Source organism: Monodon monoceros, unplaced genomic scaffold (assembly GCF_005190385.1).
Source record: "Monodon monoceros isolate NGI ecotype Baffin Bay Population unplaced genomic scaffold, NGI_Narwhal_1 Super_Scaffold_1, whole genome shotgun sequence".
Taxonomy (NCBI): Eukaryota; Metazoa; Chordata; class Mammalia; order Artiodactyla; family Monodontidae; genus Monodon; species Monodon monoceros.
In genome coordinates, this window is record NW_021703765.1 from 23,352,853 (window position 1) to 23,375,959 (window position 23,107).

The window sequence follows — 23,107 nt, forward strand, 5'->3', positions numbered from 1 at the left end:
GTCTAGAAAATAGATGTAGTATTTTTTAAAAATTTGTGTTTTTCATATTCCAGATAGCAGTCCTTTCCCCTCGTCAATTCCACATGCTTTCCAGATTAACTTTAACAGTTTGTATATGGCCCTATGTGAACAGCAGACATCTGATCAAGCAACTCTCCTTTTGTATACATTGCTCCATCAGAATAGTAATATTAGAACATACATGTTGGCTCGCACAGATATGGAAAATCTTGTAAGTATCATATTAAACATGGTTTTATATTTTATAATATTTTGAAGAGTAATTTCTTTTCCCAAGAGGATATGTATATTTGCCTGGTTGCAAAGGTGATAGTCAAGAGGTTGATAGGGAGATGCCACCAGGCAAAGGCAGAGGTATGAGTTTTACAGTGCAGGAGACAGTGTACGTAGAGATGGCGTCACAGTGCAGAGCAGGAGAGCACACAGCACAGCAAACTTCCCTGTCCTTTAGGTCCTTAACAGCCACCCACTGCCCATGATTCAGCCTGGATGAAGTCCTCCAAGAAGCACTGGCTGCCATTGTCAAGAAGATTTTTATACCCTTCTGGTTCCTTTCCGCTACTAAGTGCCTGCTCACTAAATTCAAGTAGCTGGCCACAGTTGTCGCATATTCCTGATGAGTATGGCTAAAAGGAAGGGTGATTTTTCAACTCAGTTTCCCAAGTGTCCTATCCCTTCAACAGGCTTTGACACTAAGGCTGTCTGAACTCAGTTCCTGGAGTGTTATAGTTATTTTAAGGTACCGTTGCCAGATATCATATAAATGTACATTACCCTTTACTATGTGAGTGAAATTGGTTCCAAGTTTTTGCTCATAGACAACAACTCCTATGGGCAATTATTGATTTCCATTATAACTAATGTGTAAACAAAAATGTTTCTATGAAAAGTAAGCTGCCTCACTAAGGTGTTGATGTCATGTTTGAAATACATAACTATAGATAACGTTGGACTGTTCATGCATTAATAAAATTGTGAACATCTCTGAAATAGCTGGCAGCTTGCTGGTGGCAACAGGAATGTCCCCTCTGCACCAATTTTTATAGAGTGATAGCAGGATTCACCAGGGATTTGGTGGCCACTTTTTTTCAGCATTAAACATGAAAGTAATGAGTAAACATGGAATATTAGAATTTATTGAAGAGCATATTCTATGTCAGAGTGACACTAAGGACAAAAAAATGTGATGAACAAACCCATCTGCACACCAGCTATATGTGGAAAACATTGGCTTAAATAGCAAAATGGGGTGTGACAGTGTACTGCTCATGTGAGTAAAAGCTTGTAAAGAAAAGGCTTATTTACTAGTGGGTGAGTGAATATAAGCAGAGACAATTCTGAACATGATGTAGCCTAAGGAAAATGATGGGAATAAGCAGAAAGCCCATGACATCATCGGCTCTAGAAAGTTCCATGGTACGGATGTTGGTACAAAAGATCATGCAGGGGAACAGTTGTCTGTATATGATGGCAGCACCAGTGAAAAGTTAAAAGGTTTTGTTTGGGGATTTTTTGGGGGGCTGGGATGGGGTGAGGTGGGGCTTGTATATTAGTTTTTGTTTTTAATGTCTTGCATAGATTACTTTTATAATGTTTTAACTGATGTCCTTCCCTTTCCTTTTCCTTCTATAATTTGTTGAGTCTGTGATTAGAAAATATGTTACTGGTAGGAAATTCACTATGCTGATCTGATTTTGTTGTTAACAGTTCTTTTATCCTACAATCTTTGCTGTTAAGAAGGTAATGCTTGATATATTGCATTGTTTGTAAGAATACCTTATTGTGTAAGTTCCTGCTAGGCTGGAGGCTGAATCGCCTCTATTGAGTGTCAGGTGTTGACCATGAGCCTAAATGGTCTCTGTAAACCCAGCCTTTACATGGCGGCACCTTTGCAGAAGAGGATGCTTTTCTCTGGTGGTCCTTTAGTTATACAAATGGAAAGTACTTTCAGTCACAGGCTGGTTTATGAAATTAAAGCAAAGGGTACATGATAAAAGTATAGAGGTTTAAAACATTGGTTTTATAATAAAGTAATGGTAATAGTAAATTAAAATTTTTATTCACTAGGTCTTACCAATTCTCGAGATTCTGTATCATGTGGAAGAAAGAAATTCACACCATGTCTATATGGCCCTTATAGTATTGTTGATCCTTACAGAAGATGATGGCTTCAATAGATCCATTCACGAAGTGGTAAGTTAGCTTCACTTTAATCGGAGTTACAGAACAGATATGTCACTCCATAAAATTTACTACCCTTAGTACCCTACTTCCTTCTTTTGCTTCTGGTAGATATTTCTGCAAGTCCCTGACTTAGAAATGGTGTGCCTTTCTTTAGATTTATGAAGTGATGCTTTTTTTTTTTTGAATGACGATTAGCTACTATTAAAAACTCTGTCAAAATAGTTTCTTTAGTAATTGATAGGAATGTTTTTGCTGCAGTGAGATCATTTTTCCTCTCCATTTCCACTTTTTAGTTGTGGCAGAAATTATCAAACAGGTTTGCTCCTTTTATGTAGAATGAGTGAAAGAATAGGGAAGAAGAAGAGGACTGAAAATTGTTTTGTAAAACAATGTAAAATAGGGTAGTATAATTTAACTCTTTACATTTTAGTCCTGTTTGTGAGTTCCATTCCCAAACTGATTTTATCTTCCTCTTTGGTATTTTCTTTGTGTCAAAGTAATACATGTACATAGTTCAAAACTTACACAGAAGTACTAGGTTTTAATGCAAACTAGCAGACCCCATGTCTACCCCATACCTGATTACCACTCTCCAAAGACAAATGCTGTCAGCTCTTTCCATGTTTCTAAATAACATGCTTATATTGTTATTTCTTGATTTTTCAGATTTAGAGATTAACTGCTTTCCCTCCTGCACATCTTGAGTGTTCCCTCTGGGTTCCTAGACCCCTTTCCAGCACAGAGACTTTTTCCTTCTTCCATCTTATTATCATTTTTGGTTAACTCAGCTTTTACATTATTATGATTTTGTTAACTATTATTCTACCCTCAAATGGAGTGATTGATAATTGTATTTCCTTTCTTGTACATGTTTTAATTTTTCTGTAGCACATCATTGCCCTGTTTTATATTCATATACCAATCACTAAGGCAACTCCCAACTTTAGCAGAACCGAGAACCCCCTCTAAAGCTATTAAAACATATTGCATATTTTCTCCGTTTCATTTTCGTCTTTGGCTCCTGTCTTAGTCCTCGTTGGAGGCTTTCCTGAAATGTGTGGTGATTCTTGCTTATCTGTTTCTATCGAGGAGCATGCACTAAAATGTTGACTGCAAGTTCTGTGTGTGGGCAAGACTTCTTCAGCGTAATGAGCTCTACATATTCTATTTCCCTGGGTGTCCTACTGGCTGTAGGCCTTTTCTTTTGGGGTAATTGATCAATTTCTGAGAAGGGATTCTTCCAGTCTAGTGTGGGGGTCGGCTGGGAGAATGGGGCTATAGGGGTCTCACTTTTCTTTGAGTACAGACACCTTCTTCTTCAGTAGAGCTTTCATGTCGTCTTTACTCTTCTCTACTGTTCCTGTTGAAACTATTTTTGCCTCTTACATAGCGTGACCATCATTTCAACTAAGGTTTAAGGGATCTTGACACTGTAGAAAGAGGATAAAACATACACATTTTTTTGATTCTTTTATTTAGTAAAGTACCATGAGGGAAAATATTTGCACTGACTTAGTTTTTTTTTTAAACTAGCATTTATCTTTCCTTTGATAAGTTGAAAAACCATGATTTTTAAAAACATTTTAAAATTGAAGTATAAAACAGAAAGTACACAAATTTTAAAGGTACAACTTATGAGTTTCTATGTATATATATATACCTGTATTATTACCACCCAGATCAAGTTATTGAACATTTCTAGCATAGTAGAAGACTCCCTTTTGCCCTATTCTGGTCAATATCCCACACCAAACTACATTCTGAATTCCCTCCTAATAGATTAGTTTTTGCTTCTCCTTGAATTATAGTTGTCACTGGGGGAAAGTGGGTAAAGGATACATGGGATATCTCTGCATTTTTCTTAAAACTACAATTATTTCAAAATAAAAAAGTATAATTTAAAACATTGGGGAGAAATTTGGAAAAAATACTTTTCAAAAGAAGATATGTAAGCACATGCAAAGTACACGAAAAATGCTTTTACTATTACTGGGCATTAGGAAATGAAATTAGGGTGTTCTCTTTTATTTTGGCTTCTTTCACTGAAGACAGTGTTGCTAAAATTCACCCATGTTACTGTATCATTAGTTTGTTCCTTATTATTGCTGTGTACTATTCCATTGTATGAATGTGCCACAGTATATTTATTCATGCCCTTCTTGGTGGATATTTGGCTTTTGTTCCCCACTTTGGGGCTATTTTTGCTGTGCACATTTTTGAACATGTATTTTGGTGGACATGTGCACTCATCCTTTTGGGCATATACCTAGGAGTAGAATTGCTGGGTCATAAGACAGGTGTGTGTTTAGTTTTAAGGGATACAGGTAAAATTGAAGGCTGTGTATACCCCACAAGTCAGCATTTCACTCCAGGGTTATCTAGGAAGACTCTTGCACATTTGCAGAGAGGACATGCTTATTAGTGGTCATCTAAAGCACTGTTTATAATATTGAAAATGTGTGGAACATGCAAAGTAAAACAGTCAGGGTACTGGCTATATCAGAGCAAGAAAGGGGAGTGAAAATGGGGAAGGGTGCACAGTGGGGCTTCCCCTAGGTCTGTAATATTCTTTTCACTTCAACAGCAGCAAAAACAAAAGTAAAAGAAGTAACCACGCAAAACTTTGAACCATATCTGACCAAAATATTAAGATTTGACATAATTTAACAGTGGATGTACTTTTTATTATATTATTTTGTGTACTTTTTTGTATCTTCATTACATTTGGTAATTAAAACAATTTTAAGTTAGCACAGGATTTTGCATTAAAATTAAATTTTACTGACTGCCAAAACAGGGATGGTAAGATAGGGAAGGCATTAGATTCAGTCAACATTCAAGTCCATTCCATAAGGATTTCAGGATATTCTAGATGACATTCAGGTGTTTAAAGAAATTGTTCTTTTTCTCTAGAGTCTAACTTTCTTGTTGATCTGTTTACTTTTATCCTTTTCCTTTTTATGTGTAATAGTAAAAATGAGTAAGTCAAGTGTTTTTACAAAGTTCTCTACATGGAATCATCCACTGTGGACCTAGCTGTCTGTGATATATATTCTGGTATCTTATTCTGGTTAGAATTATCATTTCTTAATACCCAGTGATACTGAGCATTTTTCATGTACTTTTCATGTGCTTACATATTTGCTTTTGTGAAGTATTTTCCAAGTTTTTTCCCATTGTTTTAAATTATACTTATTTTGAAATTGTAGTTGTAAGAAAAATTCAGAGAGATCCCATGTACCTTTTACCTGTTTTCACTCAGTGACAGCTATAATTGCAAAACAGTAGTATAGTACCACGACCAAGACATGGACTTCGAAATAGTCATGATTCAGAGCATTTCCATCACCACGGGGATGTCCCTCACGTTGCCCTGTTTAGCCATACCTCCTTTTTTTAAAAAAATTTATTTATTTATCTATTTATGGCTGTGTTGGGTCTTCGTTTCTGTGTGAGGGCTTTCTCTAGCTGTAGCAAGCGGGGGCCACTCTTCATCACGGTGCGCAGGCCTCTCACCATCGCGGCCTCTCTTGCTGCGGAGCATAGGCTCCAGACGCGCAGGCTCAGTAATTGTGGCTCACGGTCCCAGCCGCTCTGCGGCATGTGGGATCCTCCCAGACCAGGGCTCGAACCCGTGTCCCCTGCATTGGCAGGCAGACTCTCAACCACTGCGCCACCAGGGAAGCCCCCCATACCTCCTTTTTTAAAAATTGGATTTTTGTCTTACTATTGACTTGTAAGGCTTCTTTATATATTCTGCATCACGTGGATTTTTTTCCAGTCTGTAAATATAGTGAATTATATACTGATTAATTTTTGAATATTAAATCAACCTTGCATTCATGGGATAAACTGCGCTTGGCCATGATGTAGTATCCTTTTATATATATTTTCATATACAATTTGGTTAAGTTTTGAGCTTTGGTACTTTGTGTATTTCAAGGTATTTGTACACTTCTAAGGTATTGCATTCATTGTCATTAGTTGTTCATAATACATTCTTATTACCTTTTTTTTAAACTTATTACCTTTTAATATCTGTAATGGCCATAGAGATGTTAACCTCTCTCAATCTTGGTATTGGAATGTGTGTCTTTTCTCTCTTATTCTTCATCTATCTGGCTAGAGGTTTTTCTTCTCTTCCCTTCTCTTCTTTTCTCTTCTCTTCTCTCTCCTCGTCTCTTCTCCTTTCTTTTTTCCCTCTCCTTCTCCCTCCCTCCCATTCTCCCTTTCTTCCTTCCCTCTGTTAAAATCTTTTCAAAGAACCAACTTTTGATTCCATTGAATTTTCTCAATTTTTAAAAATGTCATTAATGTCTGCTCTTTATTTCCTTTCTTCTGCTTGCTTAAGCTTTACTTGTTCTTTATTTTTTTCAATTCTTTAGGTAGAAGCTTAGATCTTTGATTTTATATCTTTCTGCTTTTCTATTACAAGCAAAATATATGAAACTAGTAAGATTGATAAATCCCTAGAAAGATGATCAAGAAAAAAAACTACAAACATTTATTATTGAGAGTGCAAGTGCATAAGAGGAGATCAGGAAAGGTTCCACAGATATTTAAAAATCCTCAGAGGATACTATTGATACAAGTAATTTTATACCATAAAATTTAAATGTTACATGAAATGGACACATCCCCTCCCCCTCTAGAAAAAAACCTAAGCAAAGCTCACAGAAGGAACAGAAAATCAAAATAATTGTTTTTATTAAAGAAATTGGCTTTGTAATGTAAAATCATCCTAAATAGAAAATTGTAGGCACAGGTGATTTTTTACCTATGAATTCTTCTGAAAATTGAAGGAAGCTTCTTATAGAAGCTCATCTAGATGGTAGAAAAAAGGGAAATCTTTCCAACTCATTTTAGGAGGACAACATAATCTTGATACCAAATTTAACAAAATTTAAGGAAAATTGCAGGCACATGTCATTTATGCAAATAGGAAAGTAGAAACAAAATATAAACAAACTGAACCAGCAATATGTGAAATGATAACATGTCATAATCAAGGTGGATTTATTCAGGAATGAAAGGTTGGCTTAACATTTGGAAAACAATGAATGTAACTCATCATTTTAACAGAATAAAGGAGAACTGTCAAATGATAAATCTAAATAGATACCAAGAAAGTATTGTGTAAAATTCAGTCTCTTTATTCTTTAAAAACAAATAAGCAGGGGCTTCCCTGGTGGCGCAGTGGTTGAGAGGCCGCCTCCCGATACAGGGGACACGGGTTCGTGCCCCGGTCCGGGAAGATCCCACATGCCGAGGAGCGGCTGGGCCCGTGAGCCATGGCCACTGAGCCTGCGCGTCTGGAGCCTGTGCTCCGCAATGGGAGAGGCCACAACAGTGAGAGGCCCGCGTACCGCAAAAAAAACAAATGAGCAAACAAACAAAAAACAAAACTTAATGAATCAGGAGGAAAATTCTTAATCTGATGAAGGGTATCTACCAAAAAAAGAAATAACAACTGTGTTAAGCATCATATCTAATGATAAAATGTTAAAAGTCTTCATTCTGAGATCATGAACAAGTCAAGGATATCTGCTAACGATACTCTATTGAACATGTGATTGGAGGTCTATTCAGTGTATTATGGAAAGAAAAATAACTAAAATATGTAATACTAGAAAGCAAATAAAACTTTTTTCAGATGATATGATTGTATAGATAGAAAATTCAAAGAAATCTATATATAAAGTGTTAGAGTTAGTGAGCTTAGTAAAATTGGTGGATGTAAGATCAATCTTAAAAGAATTGTATTTCTCATACCAGCAATAAGTAGAATATGGATTTTTTAAAAGACACCTTTTACAATAGCATCATAAGATATCCAACACCTTAGAATAAATGTGGTGAAAGATGTGTATGATCTCTACTTAGAAAATTCTAAAACATTGAGAAAGATTAAAGAAAACTGAAATAAATGTAGACTTTTATGTTAATGCATTAGAAATATTACTATTGCAAGGATATCTTTACCCCTATATTGATATATATATTTAATGAAATTCCCCCCTTCGAAGTATTTTTCTTTTGAATGTGAGAGTGTAAATGTATGTGTAAATTCTACAATTTACTTAGAAGTGAAAAGGGCCAAGAATAGCTGAGATGCCCTTGTAGAAGAGGAACAAAGTAGGAGAACTTGATCTACTGGATATGAGAACTCTATATGTGAACACAACTTGTTTCAAAGGTTGCCACAGAGAAAGGTCTTTTCATTAAATGATTAGTTATCCATATGGGGAAAAAATGAACCTGATCCCCTACTCACTCCATACACAAAAACCAATTTCTGATGAATTCTAGATGTTAATATAAGGAACAAAACAGTAAAGCTTCTGGAAGATAATGGAGGAGAATATCTTCATGATTTGGGGACAAGGAAAGATTCTCAAACAGGCCTCTGCAAGCATTAGCAATAAAAGAAAAGATTAATAAACCAAACTAGATTAAAATTTAAAATTTATTTATCAAAAAATACTAGTAAGAGAATGAAAAATCAAGCCAGATAGTGGAAGAAGATATTGCTATATATATATTACTCACAAATGGCTTATATTTAACATATATAATGAACGCCTACAAACCAGTAAGAAAAAGACACAGTAATAAAATGAACAACAGGCTTGAAGAAGCACTTCAAAAAGGACAGTGTCTAAATGGTCAATAAACATATTAAAAAGTGTTTTAAAAACTTCATTTGTAATTAGGGAATTGCAAATTAAAGCCACAATGAGGTACCAGTATACACCTACCAGAATGACTAAAATTAAAAAGGATGATGATACCTAATACTGGGTAGGATGAGGAGCTGCTGGTGGGGTTTTAAATTGTTACAACTCCTTTGGTAAACTCGTGGTCATTTTCTACCTAATTTGAACATATTGAACAAACACCCAGCAATTCTACTAGATATATATGCAAAGAAATGTATGTACATATGTACCAAGAGACATGCAGAAGATTATATGTTACAGCAAAGTGTCATGACCACGCTGATGGGTCTTAAGATACTAGTTTCATTAAGAAATATAGAAAAATCCCATAGCGCATAAAGCTTTTGAGCACTTGGGTACCATGCAAGTGTAACTGCTGATCATATGTAATTAAAGTAGAATAACTATCCTTCAAACCAGGTTGAACATGAAAAACAAAGTAAAATAATAAACAAGCTGAGAAATTTGAAATTTCTTATGTACTAATACAATCGAAAGTATCTTTCATGTTGAATATATGTGTTCAACTTGTTCTAAATTGGTAACTTTTCATATTAAACCCAAATACTGTAATGTGCAAAATTACTACCTGCTTCACTTTCTATTTCTAATAAGAAAAAAAGTCACTTCTTGCATATCACTATTCTACTGATCTACTACATTGCTGTGGTATTCATATCAAATTTTCAGTTGACAGGTAGTGAATTATTGTAATTCATTCTTACCTGCCATCATTACCATCAGCACCAATAGACTATTGAAGGAATTCAGCAAAGTATGGCCAGCAGGCCAGCTGCTTGTTTTTTGTAAATAAAACTTTATTGTAGAACAGCCACAACTATTTGTTAATGTAGTCTCCACAGCTGCTCTCAAGTGACAACAGTAGAGTCGAGTCATGGGTGACAGAGACTATATGGCCTGCAAGCCTAAAATATTTAGTATATTTAGTCTTTTAAGAAAGAAGCTGCCAACTCTAAAGAGGATAGAAAAGACAAGTGCAAAAAGTAACTGTTATCATTAATCTGACAGAGGAGGAGGAAGGAATTTAGACATTTAAAGGAAGCTTCCCCATATGCATCCAAAGCTGAGGGCCAGATACCTGAGGAAGAGGACCTGGTTGTCCCAGGAATATGCAGTTTGCCAGTAGTGAGGAAACATGTCAGAGGATGTGGGCCAAAGTGGAACTGTGAAGGTCACTTAGGTAAACATTACAAGGTCCCCCATGCTGATCTGTCATTGGCTACTGCATGGAAAACACTACATTGAAGAAGGGAAGAAAGAGCTTTCCTCTTGCTCTGATGTTGAGGTGTCCTTCCAAATGTCCTCTATTGATGAAACTTAACATCAAGACAGCCAACAAAGGAGAAATGTCTACAGTGTTCAGCTTTGGTATCACAAAGCGGGCAAAGAAGAGTGGATTTCGAATTGAGAAGCAATACTGACACAAATGTAGTCACAAAGCTTATAAATCTAATATTGTAAAATGGAATAAAGCGAGATAGGAAAAAGAGTATGGCTGTCAATACCAAGTATTGCAGGAATGCAAGGATGGTTTCATATTAGAAAATATCTTAATGTAATTTATTAATTTAAGAGTAAAAAAAGACATATAATCACCTCAACGGATGCAGGAAAAGCATTTGATAAAAGTCAGTACTTATTTATGATTTTAAAAAACCTTAACAAAATAAGGGTAGAAAGGAAATTCCTTGTCTCAACAGAAGATATCTGCCAAAACCTATAGTTAAGTATTATATTTGATTGGGGAATTTTAAAAGTCTTCCCTTGAAAGTCAGAACAAAGTGTGTATGCCCTTTATTACCACTTCTCAATGTTGTACCAGAATTCTAAGCAGGTCATTAAGACTAGAACAAGCTATAAATGATTTTAAAATTAAAAAGAAAGGAAATCTAAATGTCAGTATTTGCAGATGTTATGACTGACTACATAGAAAATTCAAGACTCTAATATTAGAACTGTTAGGAAAGTGGAACAAATTTTCTGGGTCAGAAATCAGTATACAAAATAAATACTATATCTGCGTACTAGTAACAAAGGACTTCAAAATGTGATATAGGGATACTACTTACAATGGCAGTAAAACTACAGTGAAACCCAGGAATTAATCTAAAAGAAGTACAATATTTTAATGGCATAAATTACCTAAATGAAAGATATTAAATATAGCTTAATAAATGGAGAAAGATACCATGTTCACAGATGGGAAGACTCAATGTCATAAAGTTGTTAATTTTGCCTCCAAATTAATTGCTATGTTCATCTGATCAGAATCTCAGCAGTTTTTTGTGAGACTTGAGAAGCTGATCCCGGAAATCGAAGGGAAAAGCAAAAAGCCTAGAAAGTTTTTGAAGCAGTTCATTGTGGAGTTACTCACCCTACCAGATCGACTAGTTATAAAACTTTAGTACTTAAGATTGTGTTTTATTAACAAGGGAATAGAAAACAAATAAATGGAAAAGAACTTAGACAGTCCAGAAACTACACACTCAAACGTGAACTGTGACAGAAGTGATAAATAAATCATGCTGAGTGAGAACATGGCTCATGCAAACGGAAAAAGTAAAATTAGATTATCTTGCTGCACATACAAAGAAGAATTCCACTTGGATTAATAAGACGTAGATGTGAAAAGCTCCATTTTAAAATCTTCAAAGAGAAACTAAAGGGTAATATTACTATGAACTTGAGAAAGGAATTTCTTAAGCATGAAATGTATAAACCATGAATGAAAAGATTAATAAGTTTGGCTACATTAAAATGAATGAATTTCATGAAAATGAAAATTTTCACTGTTACAGCAAGTGAAAACAAGACGCAGACAGGAAGACAGGGTTAGCATTTTAATTTATTTTTTAAATAAATTTATTTTTTATTTATTTTTGTCTGCGTTGGGTCTTCGTTGCTGTGCGCAGGCTTTCTCTAGTTGCAGTGAGTGGGGGCTTCTCATTGCAGTGGCTTCTCTTGTTGCGGAGCACAGGCTCTAGGCGCGCAGACTTCAGTAGTTGTGGCATGCGGGCTCTAGAGCGCAGGCTCAGTAGTTGTGGCACACGGGCTGAGTTGCTGCGCGGCATGTGGGATTTTCCCGGACCAGGGCTCGAACCCATGTCCAGTGCATTGGCGGGTGGATTCTTAACCACTGCGCCACCAGGGAAGTCCCAGCATTTTTAATTTATAAAGAATCCTTATAATCAGTCACAAAAGCAAAGTATTGCTAGAATAATGGGCAAAGTAATAGAAGAACAATAAAAAACCTGAATGACTGGTAAGCATTATTATTATTATTTTTTTTTTAAACAAGTTTTTTGTTTCGTTTTGGCTGTGCTGTGAGGCTTGTGGGATCCTAGTTCACTGACCAGGGATTGACCCCAAGCCCTCACCCCAGGCGACTGGCAGTGAAAGCGGGGAGTCCTAACCGCTGGACGGCTGGGGAATTTCTCCCACTAAGCATTTTTAAAGGTTTAATTTGAGCATTTTTAATGCTCAACCTGATGATTTTTCGGGATTGTGCTAATTAAGATAACTGAAATATTCTGTACTCATCAGATTGGCAAAAATTATGAGATCTCATATATCAGGTGAGAATACAGGAAAAGAGAACTCTCATATACTGGTGGTGACAGTATAAACTGGTAGAACCACTTTTGTGAGGAATTTGGCCTTTCACATTCCTCAAATTACCTGCAGAAGTAAATACTCTACCTCTGAGCAATTCCATTTCCTGGTTTGAGTCCTAGGAAAAACTTTTCCATAGATTCACAAGAGCACGTTTGAAGCAGTGTTCATTGTAGGATTGTTTGTAGTGTTCAAAACTTGCAAACACCTGATAACATAAATGAAATACTGCAGAGGAGCTACAGTGGATGAAACAGAGCTATATGTATTGACAATAATAAATCCAAAAATCTTCATGGTAATGAAGTACCAAATTTAGGAGAGTGTTGTCAGAGGTTAGAGGGTCAGGGAGGAGTAGCTGGGGGGCTTTAGGTGCTTCAAAAGCGAAAATATTAACATTTGCTAAAACTGGATGATGGATACAGTGGTGTTCTCTATACCAGGCTATTCAGTTGAACTTTCTGTGTTGATAGAAATCTGCTGCAACTGCGCTGCCTGATAATGGCAGCACTTGAAATCTGACCAGTGTGACTGAGGGATTGAATTTTTAATTTTATTAAATTTGAATTTAAATCCCCACTTGTGGCTGGTGCTACTGTGTTGCTCTGTGGTTTTTAGTTAATACTGATCAAAACATACATTTTTTTTTTTAACGTTTTTACTGGAGTATAATTGCTTTACAATAGTGTCTTAGTTTCTGCTGTATAACAAAGTGAGTCAGCTATACGTATACATGTATCCCTATATCCCCTCCATCTAGTGTCTCTCCCCCACCATCCCATCCCTGTCTCACCCCTCTAGGTGGTCACAAAGCACCAAGCTGATCTCCCTGTGCTATGTGGCTGCTTCCCACTAGCTATCTGTTTTACATTTGGTAGTGTATGTATGTCCATGCCACTCTCTCACTTCGTCCCAGCTTACCCTTACCCTTCCCCGTGTCCTCAAGTCCATTCTCTATGTCTGTGTCTTTATTCCTGTCCTGCCCCTAGGTTCTTCAGAACCTTTTTTTTTTTCTTTTTCTTTTTAGATTCCATATATATGTGTTAGCGTATGGTATTTGTTTTTCTCTTCCTGACTTAGTCCACTCTGTATGATAGACTCTAGGTCCATCCACCTCACTACAAATAACTCAGTTTTGTTTCTTTTTATGGCAGAGTAATATTCCATTGTATATATGTGCCAGATCTTCTTTATCCATTCATCTGTTGATGGACACTTAGGTTGCTTCCATGTCCTGGCTATTGTAAATAGTGCTGCAATGAACATTGTGATCCATGACTCTCTTTGAATTATGGTTTCCTCAGGGTATATGCCCAGTAGTGGGATTGCTGGCTCATATGGTAGTTCGATTTTTAGTTTTTTTAAGGAACTTCCATACTGTTCTCCATAGTGGCTGTATCAATTTACATTCCCATCAACAGTACAAAAGGGTTCCCTTTTCCCCACACCTTCTCCAGCATTTATTGTTTGCAGATTTTTTGATGATGGCCATTCTGACTGGTGTGAGGTGATACCTCATTGTAGTTTTGATTTGCATTTCTCTGATGATTAGTGATGTTGAGCATCCTTTCATGTGTTTGTTGGCAATCTGTATATCTTATCTGGAGAAATGTCTGTTTAGGTCTTCTGTCCATTTTTGGATTGGGTTGTTTGTTTTTTTGATATTGAGCTACATGAGCTGCTTGTATATTTGGGAGATTAATCCTTTGTCAGTTGCTTCATTTGCAAATATTTTCTCCCATTCTAAAGGTTGTCTTTTTGTCTTGTTTATGGTTTCCTTTGCTGTGCAAAAGCTTTTAAGTTTAATTAAGTCCCGTTTATTTTTTGTGTGTGTTTCCATTTCTCTAGGAGTTGGGTCAAAACGGATCTTGCTGTGATTTATGCCATAGAGTGTTCTGCCTATGTTTTCCTCTAAGAGTTTTATCATGTCTGGCTTTACATTTAGATCTTTAATCCATTTTGCATTTATTTTTGTATACGGTGTTAAGGCGTGTTCTAATTTCATTCTTTTACCTGTAGCTGTCCAATTTTCCCAGCACCACTTATTGAAGAGGCTGTCTTTTCTCCATTGTATATTCTTGCCTCCTTTATCAAAGATAAGGTGACCATATGTGCGTGGGTTTATCTCTGGGCCTTCTATCCTGTTCCATTGATCTATATTTCTGTTTTTGTGCCAGTACTGTAGCTTTGTAGTATAGTCTGAAGTCTGGGAGCCTGATTCCTCCAGCTCCATTTTTCTTTCTCAAGATTGCTTTGTCTAATCAGGGTCTTTTGTGTTTCCATACAAACTGTGAAATTTTTTGTCCTAGTTCTGTGAAAAATGCCATTTGTAGTTTGATACGGATTGCATTGCATCTGTAGATTGCTTTGGGTAGTATAGTCATTTTCACAATGTTGATTTTTCCAATCCAAGAACATGGTATTTCTCTCCATCTGTTTGTATCATCTTTAATTTCCTTCACCAGTGTTTTATAGTTTTCTGCAACCAGATCTTTTATATCCTTAGGTAGGTTTATTCCTAGGTATTTTATTCTTTTTGTTGCAATGGTAAATGGGAGTGTTTCCTTAATTTCTCTTTCAGATTTTTCATCAATAGTGTATAGGAATGCAAGCGATTTCATTGGCTAGCTCTAGTAGTTTTCTGGTAGCATCTTTAGGATTCTCTATGTTTAGTATCATGCCATCTGCAAACAGTGACAGTTTTACTTCTTCCTTAACGATTTGGATTCCTTTTGTTTCTTTATCTTCTCTGATTGCTGTGGCTAAAACATCCAAAACTATGCTGAATAATAGTGGTGAGAGTGGGCAACCTTGTTGTGTTCCTGATCTTAGTGGAAATGGTTTCAGTTTTTCACCTTTGAGAACAATGTTGGCTGTGGGTTTGTCATTTATGGCCTCTATTTTGTTGAGATAAGTTTCCTCTATGCCTACTTTCTGGAGTGTTTTTATCAAAAATGGGTGTTGAATTTTTTCAAAAGCTTTTTCTGCATCTATTGAGATGATCATATGGTTTTTATCCTTCAATTTGTTAATACGGTTTATCACACTGATTGATTTGCATATATTGAAGAATCCTTGCATTCCTGGGATAAACCCCACTTGATCATGGTGTATGATCCTTTTAATGTGCTGTTGGATTCTGTTTGCTAGTATTTTGTTGAGGATTTTTGCATCTATGTTCATCAGTGATATTGCCCTGTAGTTTTCTTTTTTTGTGACATCTTTGTCTGCTTTCGGTATCAGAGTGATGGTGGCCTCGTAGAATGAGTCTGGGAGTGTTTCTCCCTCTGCTATATTTTGGAAGAGTTTGAGAAGGGTAGGTGTTAGCTCTTCTCTAAATGTTTGGTAGAATTCGCCTGTGTACCCATCTGGTCCTGGGCTTTTGTTTGTTGGAAGATCTTTACTCACAGTTTCAATTTCAGTGCTTGTGATTGGTCTATTTATTTTTTCTGTTTCTTCCTGGTTCAATCTAGGAGGGTTGTGTTTTTCTAAGAATTTGTGCATTTCTTCCAGGTTTTCCATTTTATTGGCTTATAGTTGCTTCTAGTAATCTCTCATGATCCTTTGTATTTCTGCAGTGTCAGTTACTTCTCCTTTTTCATTTCTAATTCTATTGATTTGAGTCTTCTCCCTTTTTTTCTTGTTGAGCCTGGCTAATGTTTTATCAATTTTGTTTATCTTCTCAATGAACCAGCTTTTACTTTTATTGATCTTTGCTATTGTTTCCTTCATTTCTTTTTCATTTATTTGTGATCTGATCTTTATGATTTCTTTCCTTCTGCTAACTTTGAGGGTTTTTTGTTCTTCTTCCTCTAATTGCTTTAGGTGTAAGGTTAGGTTGTTTACTTGAGATGTTTCTTGTTTCTTGAGGTAAGATTGTATTGCTATAAACTTCCCTCTTAGAACTGCTTTTGTTGCATCCCATAGGTTTTGGGTCGTGTTTTCATTGTCGTTGTTTTTAGGTATTTTTTGATTTCCTCTTTGATTTCTTCAGTGATCTCTTGGTTATTTAGTAGTGTATTGTTTAGCCCCTATACATATCTTTTTAAAAGGAGGTGCTCAATGACTTAGTAATTCTGCTTCCTAAGAAACTCTTGCCGAAGTGCTCGTGAAGTCACTGAGTACCACACACTGGGTAATGTATAACAGGGATTTTACAGATATTTTTGTTTTCAAAATCTGTGTAATTCCTGACTTTAGGTAATTAATGGCCAGATACTACAAGTATGGAGAGTAAGGACTCCCTGGTTTCTGAGTTTAATGTCATGAGATTTTGGATAATGAGGGTAAGGATCTATATTGTAACATTGATTTTAGTAGGGAAAAAACTGGAAATAACCTAAATTTCCATAATAGAAGAGTGGATTAAAAAATGTGACCTATTGGCACAAGACTGTACCGTGCTTGGATGGAATGAAGTAGAGGTGATTTTCAACTATTTAACTGTCATGGCATCAAAATCATCCAGTAAAAATGGCTGTTGTCCGTATATCCTTTGTCCTCTGCTGTACATTAATTGCCGAACCACGAGGAAGCCCTGGAGGAGTGTCTTGGGGCAGCAGCTACTTACTAACTAGTATAGACGCAGTTCATTAAAAAAACAGCTAGTACTATTAGACCTTGGCGTACGTGGTAAACGTAATTCTTCTTATATATATCTATCAATACAGAGGAGTTGCAAAGACCTATTGAGTGAAAAAATTTGGATGCAAACGAATACTTAAATGTATCAGTTTACTAGTGCTGCCATAACAAACTGGGTGGCTTAAAACAACAGAAATTGCTTGTTACTGCTGTGGAGACTAGAAGTCCAAAAGCAAGGTGTCGGCAGGACCATGCTGTCTCTGCAGGATCTAGGGCAGTGATTCCTTGCCTCTTTCTAGCCTCTGGTCGTCATTCCTTGGTGTTCTTTGGCTTGCAGCTGCATCCAGCCTCTGCGTTGGTCTCACATGGCCTTTTCTCATGTACCTGTCTGCCTCTCCTCCTTCTCTTATAAGGACACCAGTCATATAGGATTTAGGGCCCACCCTAAACTTCAGGGCCCATCTTAACTTGATTGTGTCTACAGAGACCTTTTTTCCAAATAAGGTCGCATTCACAGGTTTTGGGTGACATGAATTTGGAGGCCACTGTTCAACCTGATACATGATGATAGTGTTTATGTGAAGTAGAAGATATACAAAGGAATGCTGGTTTTTGGTTGTGTGTGTGTGTGTATAAAGTATTTGAAATGGACGGGAAGGATATATACTGAACTCAAGATAGTGGTTGGCCCTCTTTGGGGGAATAAAATGAGATTTTCATCTTAAAATACAAAACATTAACGTTAAATGTTAATGTTAATAAAATGTTAATGTCATTTGTGGGAGTATGGAAGTTCATTATTCTTTGTGCTTTTCTATATATATTTAATTTTTTAAAGCGTTGACATTATATAATATGTTACTATATAATATTGTAGCCTTTGTAACATATGGAAGAGATATATTCAATAAAAACAAATCCTATGGGGGGAAGAAGCTGAAAAGAAGACCTAGAAACACAAACAATTCTCATATACTTTTTGAGAAGGAAGATATTTTCAGATCCTTGAGGAGTTTCCTTCTACATGTTTGAGTTATTTTGGCATAAAATGTTAAATGTATGTAATGTGTAATCAAGGTGATAACAGTCTACAGCTATTAAACTGTATGGATGTTGAATGCAAGAGATGAGGAATTTTTTTTGTAAGGACCAAATAAATAGGTCAAGAACTACAGCCAGGTTACCAAGAAAATTTTCTGTATGCTGCCTAGTATGCATTAATGTCCCCTGGGAAGCTGTGTGAGCTCTATAGCTAGTTATTTTTAATTTTTCTTAAACACTACCAGAATTTACAGATAATGACTTATTTTTCACAGGAAGAAAAGACAGACCTTTATGTAAATGCCAAATTGGATTTCTGATTTTCATAGTAACATCATAAGTTTACTATGTGGATACTCATTAAATATTTGTTGAATGTTAAATGAATAAGACTACTTTTATTCAAAACACTTCTTCCATCCAGTTACATAGTAGACACGCACAAGTAAACACTAAGAGCCAATGACCTTGGCTTCAAATAAGGTGGCTTATGATAATTTATTTCTGAACACAGGAGCCAAGAGAGAGGAGAAACCAAACTATGCTCAAATGTGTGTATGCTCAAGTGTGACCTTTTAAAAGACAGAGACTCCTCTCACTAGTAAAGTTGCCTAACGAGTGTCCTGGGTTAGTATTCCCTTGGAGACTTAGAACAGTGGTCTTAACCTTGTTGGTCTTTACACTTAAAAGTAGTTTAGGACACCAAATAATGTCTTTATGTGGATTATTGTTCTCTACATTTACTGTATTGGAAATTAAAACGGACATATTTTTAAAATATTTGATTAGTTCATTTAGAAATAATTATTATGATAATAAACCCCATTACGTGTTAGCATCAGTAACATATTTTTATGAAAGTAACTATTTTCCACAAACAAAAGTTTAGCAAGAGAGTGGCATTGTTTTACATTTTTGCCTTAGATTCTCATGTCTCCCTCTGTATTAAATTTGTTGTGCTATTAGACATGTTATGTAGCCTCTGGAAAGCTGAACTATATACTCACGAGAGAATGAGAGTGGAAAGTAATGTCTTGGTATTATTGTGAAAATAGATTTGACCTTGAGAATGCTCCAGAAATGTCTCAGGGACCCCTGGGTCCCAGGACCACATTTTGAGAACTGCAGCCTTACAGAGTAAATCAGAGGGACTGAGCATTGCATCATTCCTTTATAAAGATTCAACTGGCAAATCTCATTGTTCTGAGTATTTTCAGCTACTATCATTTGTTTTACACATAGGCTGTCTCTTCTAGTTGATTAAGGTCGTTATTAGTCATGAATAAATGGAAATGCTTAAAGTGTTACATTTTCTACTTCACAAACAGTACTCAGCTACCATGTAGTAGGCATTTGTACATGCCATCCTCTGCGTGGAGCCTCCAGCACAGGTCACTGTTGGGTTATTTGTAACCCAAATGGCGGATTCTAGGTGACATGGGTCTCTTGTCAAAGAGTTGAACTGCGTCAAAATCTGTTGTGGAGGCACTTGTGGGCACTTACATGAAGTTGAAGACAGTATTTCTTTACTTTTTAATGCTTATCTGCTTCCATGCCCCCTTTCTCATTTTTAATATTGTTTGGAATTTGCAGGGAGGCAGACTTAGCAGAGAAATATTTATTTTATCTTAGCAAAGAATTAAGGTCAACCATATTATTTAGATTTAATTATATTTTCCTCATTTCATGAATTATAATTGTGGTTTTTTTGGGGGGCGGCTGTTGTTGTTTAGTAGTCCATATTTTCCTTCCTTGACTTTATCTGGCTGTTATGGTTTTGTTGTTGTCATTACAGTGGTGAGGAGGGGCAGCTAAGCACTTACATGTGTGGTGGTTTGTTTTTTCCCCAGAAATAGTGCATGGGTGGTTCATGCTGAGTCTTTGCATACTTAAAAGTCTTCACTTTTCTGTATCCTTGTGTGGTAGCTTCTCTAGATATAGAATTCTAGAATGATAATCTATTCCTCAAACATTTGTAGACATTGTTCTGTTGTCCTTCAGATATATAGTGTTCAAGATGAGAAATCTTATGTTAGTCTACCTTTCTTTCTTTTGGTGATAACATGTTTCTTCTGTCTAGAAGCCAGTAGATTTTGGCATGTTTCTTCTGGCTAGAAGCCAATGGATTTTCTCATATACTGTTGATTCAGAAATCTTATCAGAATAAATTTTGATTTTTTTTCAATATTTTTGCTTAAAGTGTTGCAAGTTTCTCTTCCCCTCAAAGAAATTTTCTGTTACTAATTTTTCTTTTTTAAAAAAAATTTTTTAATAAATTTATTTATTTATTATTTTTGGCTGTGTTGGGTCTTCGTTGCAGTGCACAGGCTTCTGATTGCAGTGGCTTCTCTTGTTGCGGAGCATGGGCTCTCGGTGCGTGGGCTTCAGTAGTTGTGGCTCGCGGGCTCTAGAGTGCAGGCTCAGTAGTTGTGGCGCACGGACCTAGGTGCTCTGTGGCATGTGGGATCTTCCCGGACCAGGGCTCGAACCAGTGTCCCCTGCGTTGGTAGGCGGATTCTTAACCACTGCGCCACCAGGGAAACCCTATTACTAATTTTTCTCCTTTGCTTCTACAGTCCTCCCTTGGTATCGGCGGGAGATTAGTTCCAAGACCTGCCCTGGATACCCAAACCCACAGATGGTCAAGTCCCATAGTTGGCCCTCAGTATCTGAGGATGCAACCTGCGGATATGGAGGGCGGACCATATACTTACTGAAAAAAATATCCACATATAAATGGACCCATGCAGTTCAAACCCATGTTGTTCAAGGGTCGATTTTAGTCTATTCCTTCTGGAACTCTTATTAGGTATATACTGGATCTCCACTTTTCTCTTATATTTTGTCTTTTTGCCTTATACTGCTGTTATCTGAGGGAACTTCTCAGTTTTGTCTTTCACATCCCAAGTTCTGTTTTCCATAGCACCCATTCTGCTAATTTCTTTCTCTTTTTTTTTTTAATTCAATTTTATTTATTTGGCTGCGTTGGGTCTTCATTGCTGCACGTGGGCTTTCTCTAGTTGTGGCGAGTGGGGGTTACTCTTCGTTGCGGTACACGGGCTTCTCATTGCAGTGGCTTCTCTTGTTGCGGAGCATGGGCTCTAGGCGCATGGGCTTCAGTAGTTGCGCCACGCGGGCTTAGTTGCTCCACAGCTTGTGGGATCTTCCTGGACCAGGGCTCGAACCTGTGTCCCCTGCATTGGCAGGTGGGTTCTTAACCACTGCGCCACCAGAGAAGCCCTCCTCTCTCTCTTTTAAGTCTCAGTCATCATATTTTTAATGTTCAGTAGCTTTTCTTCATTCTGCGATTCGCATTTTTCATAGTAGCCTGTTCTTATTTTATGGATACAGTATTCTGTCAACTCTCACCGAAGATACTAATTAGAATTTCAAAAACTTTTCCCCAGCCTCTTAAATTATCTTTGTTTAATTGGGGGGTATGTTTGTTCTGCTTGTTTAGTTTCACATTTATTCATTTTCGTATTATTTATTTAATAAACTTTTAATTATGAACACATTAAATGTAAGCATAATTGGAAAAAATAGTATAATGAATCCCCATGGATTCATCAATATTCTTCTGTTCTCATTTCATCTACCCACCCCACCCCCTCTGCTTTTTATATTTTGGCTAAAATATATTTTTTTAATCTTGTAAATCACATATATATATATAATTTCATTTGTAGATATTTAAGTATGTCACTTTGATAAATATAGGCATAAAAAAATAAACATGATACCGTTATCACATCCAACAAAACCAACGATATTTTATTTTATTTATTTTTTTAAATAAATTTATTTATTTTATTTATTTATTTTTGGCTGCATTGTGTCTTCGTTGCTGTGTGGGCTTTCCCTAGTTTTGGCGAGCAGGGGCTACTCTTTGTTGCGGTGCCTGCAGCCTTCTCATTACGATGGCTTCTTTTGTTGCGGAGCACGGGCTCTAGGCGCACGGGCTTCAGTAGTTGTGGCACGTGGGCTCAGCATTTGCGGCTCGCGGGCTCTAGAGCACAGGCTCAGTAGTTGTGGCTCACGGGCTCTAGAGTGCAGGCTCAGTAGTTGTGGCGCATGGACTTAGTTGCTCCGCGGCATGTGGGATCTTCCCAGACCAGGGATTGAACCTGTGTCCCCTACATTGGCAAGCAGATTCTTAACCACTGCGCCACCAGGGAAGCCCAACGATATTTTTAAAATTCCTACTAATATTCAGTTTTCTCTCAATTATCTTTAAAATGCCTTCCTTGAGTTGGTTGGTTTGAATGAGTTTCCAAAGCATTTAGTTCTTGACTGTTATCTGTAACAGTCTCTCCCTCTCCCACCTTATTACACCATTCACTTTTTGTAGAAACTGACTTATTTGTTTAGTAGAATTTCATACATTTGGCTTTGGATGATTATATCATTGTGTTATTTATCGTGTTTTTCTGTCCTCTGTATTTCACATATGCTGGCAATTAGAACAGAGGCTTGATTAGATTCAGCATATCTTTTTCACTGTTGGATTTCTCTACGTTTTTGGTGGCTTCTTGTCCATTCATAATTATAAATGAAAGTCTAGATTCACTTATTTTGAAAGGTGGTGAGACCTCCTTTGGAAGGTATGAATGATGGAGGTCTCCTGTGCTCTACAGGGGGGCTTATCTTCTTAGTGGAGAGGGTGGGAATCAGCCAGAAGTCTTGTCCTTTTTCAGGCATGGATGGAAAGAATGTGGCACATTGGCTTCATGCGTCAAGGAGAAAAGAAGTAGGGTGACCTCAGTGGAAGAGAACGTTCGAGGAGTTCTGGTGCCAGATGAGCCTGTTGGTTTTTGTGCATTTTGCCTCCTTCATGGTGGCAACCCAGCATTGGCTGCTGTGCTGCCCAGTTTTTCTCTCTCTGATGCCCATGTTACAAGTCTGTGGAACTGCACCAACTGAAG

General features: G+C 36.8%; 1 protein-coding gene across 2 annotated transcripts in view; it reads left to right on the plus strand.

The window, feature by feature from the left end:
• DYM (dymeclin) overlaps positions 1 to 23,107 on the plus strand; it is a 377,165-nt gene that overhangs the window by 137,178 nt on the left and 216,880 nt on the right. For both annotated transcript variants that reach the window (XM_029234371.1, XM_029234366.1), the window contains exons 10-11: positions 54 to 232; positions 2,089 to 2,214. In XM_029234371.1, coding sequence (XP_029090204.1) covers positions 54 to 232; positions 2,089 to 2,214 — 305 coding nt within the window. The remainder of the gene's footprint in view (positions 1 to 53; positions 233 to 2,088; positions 2,215 to 23,107) is intronic.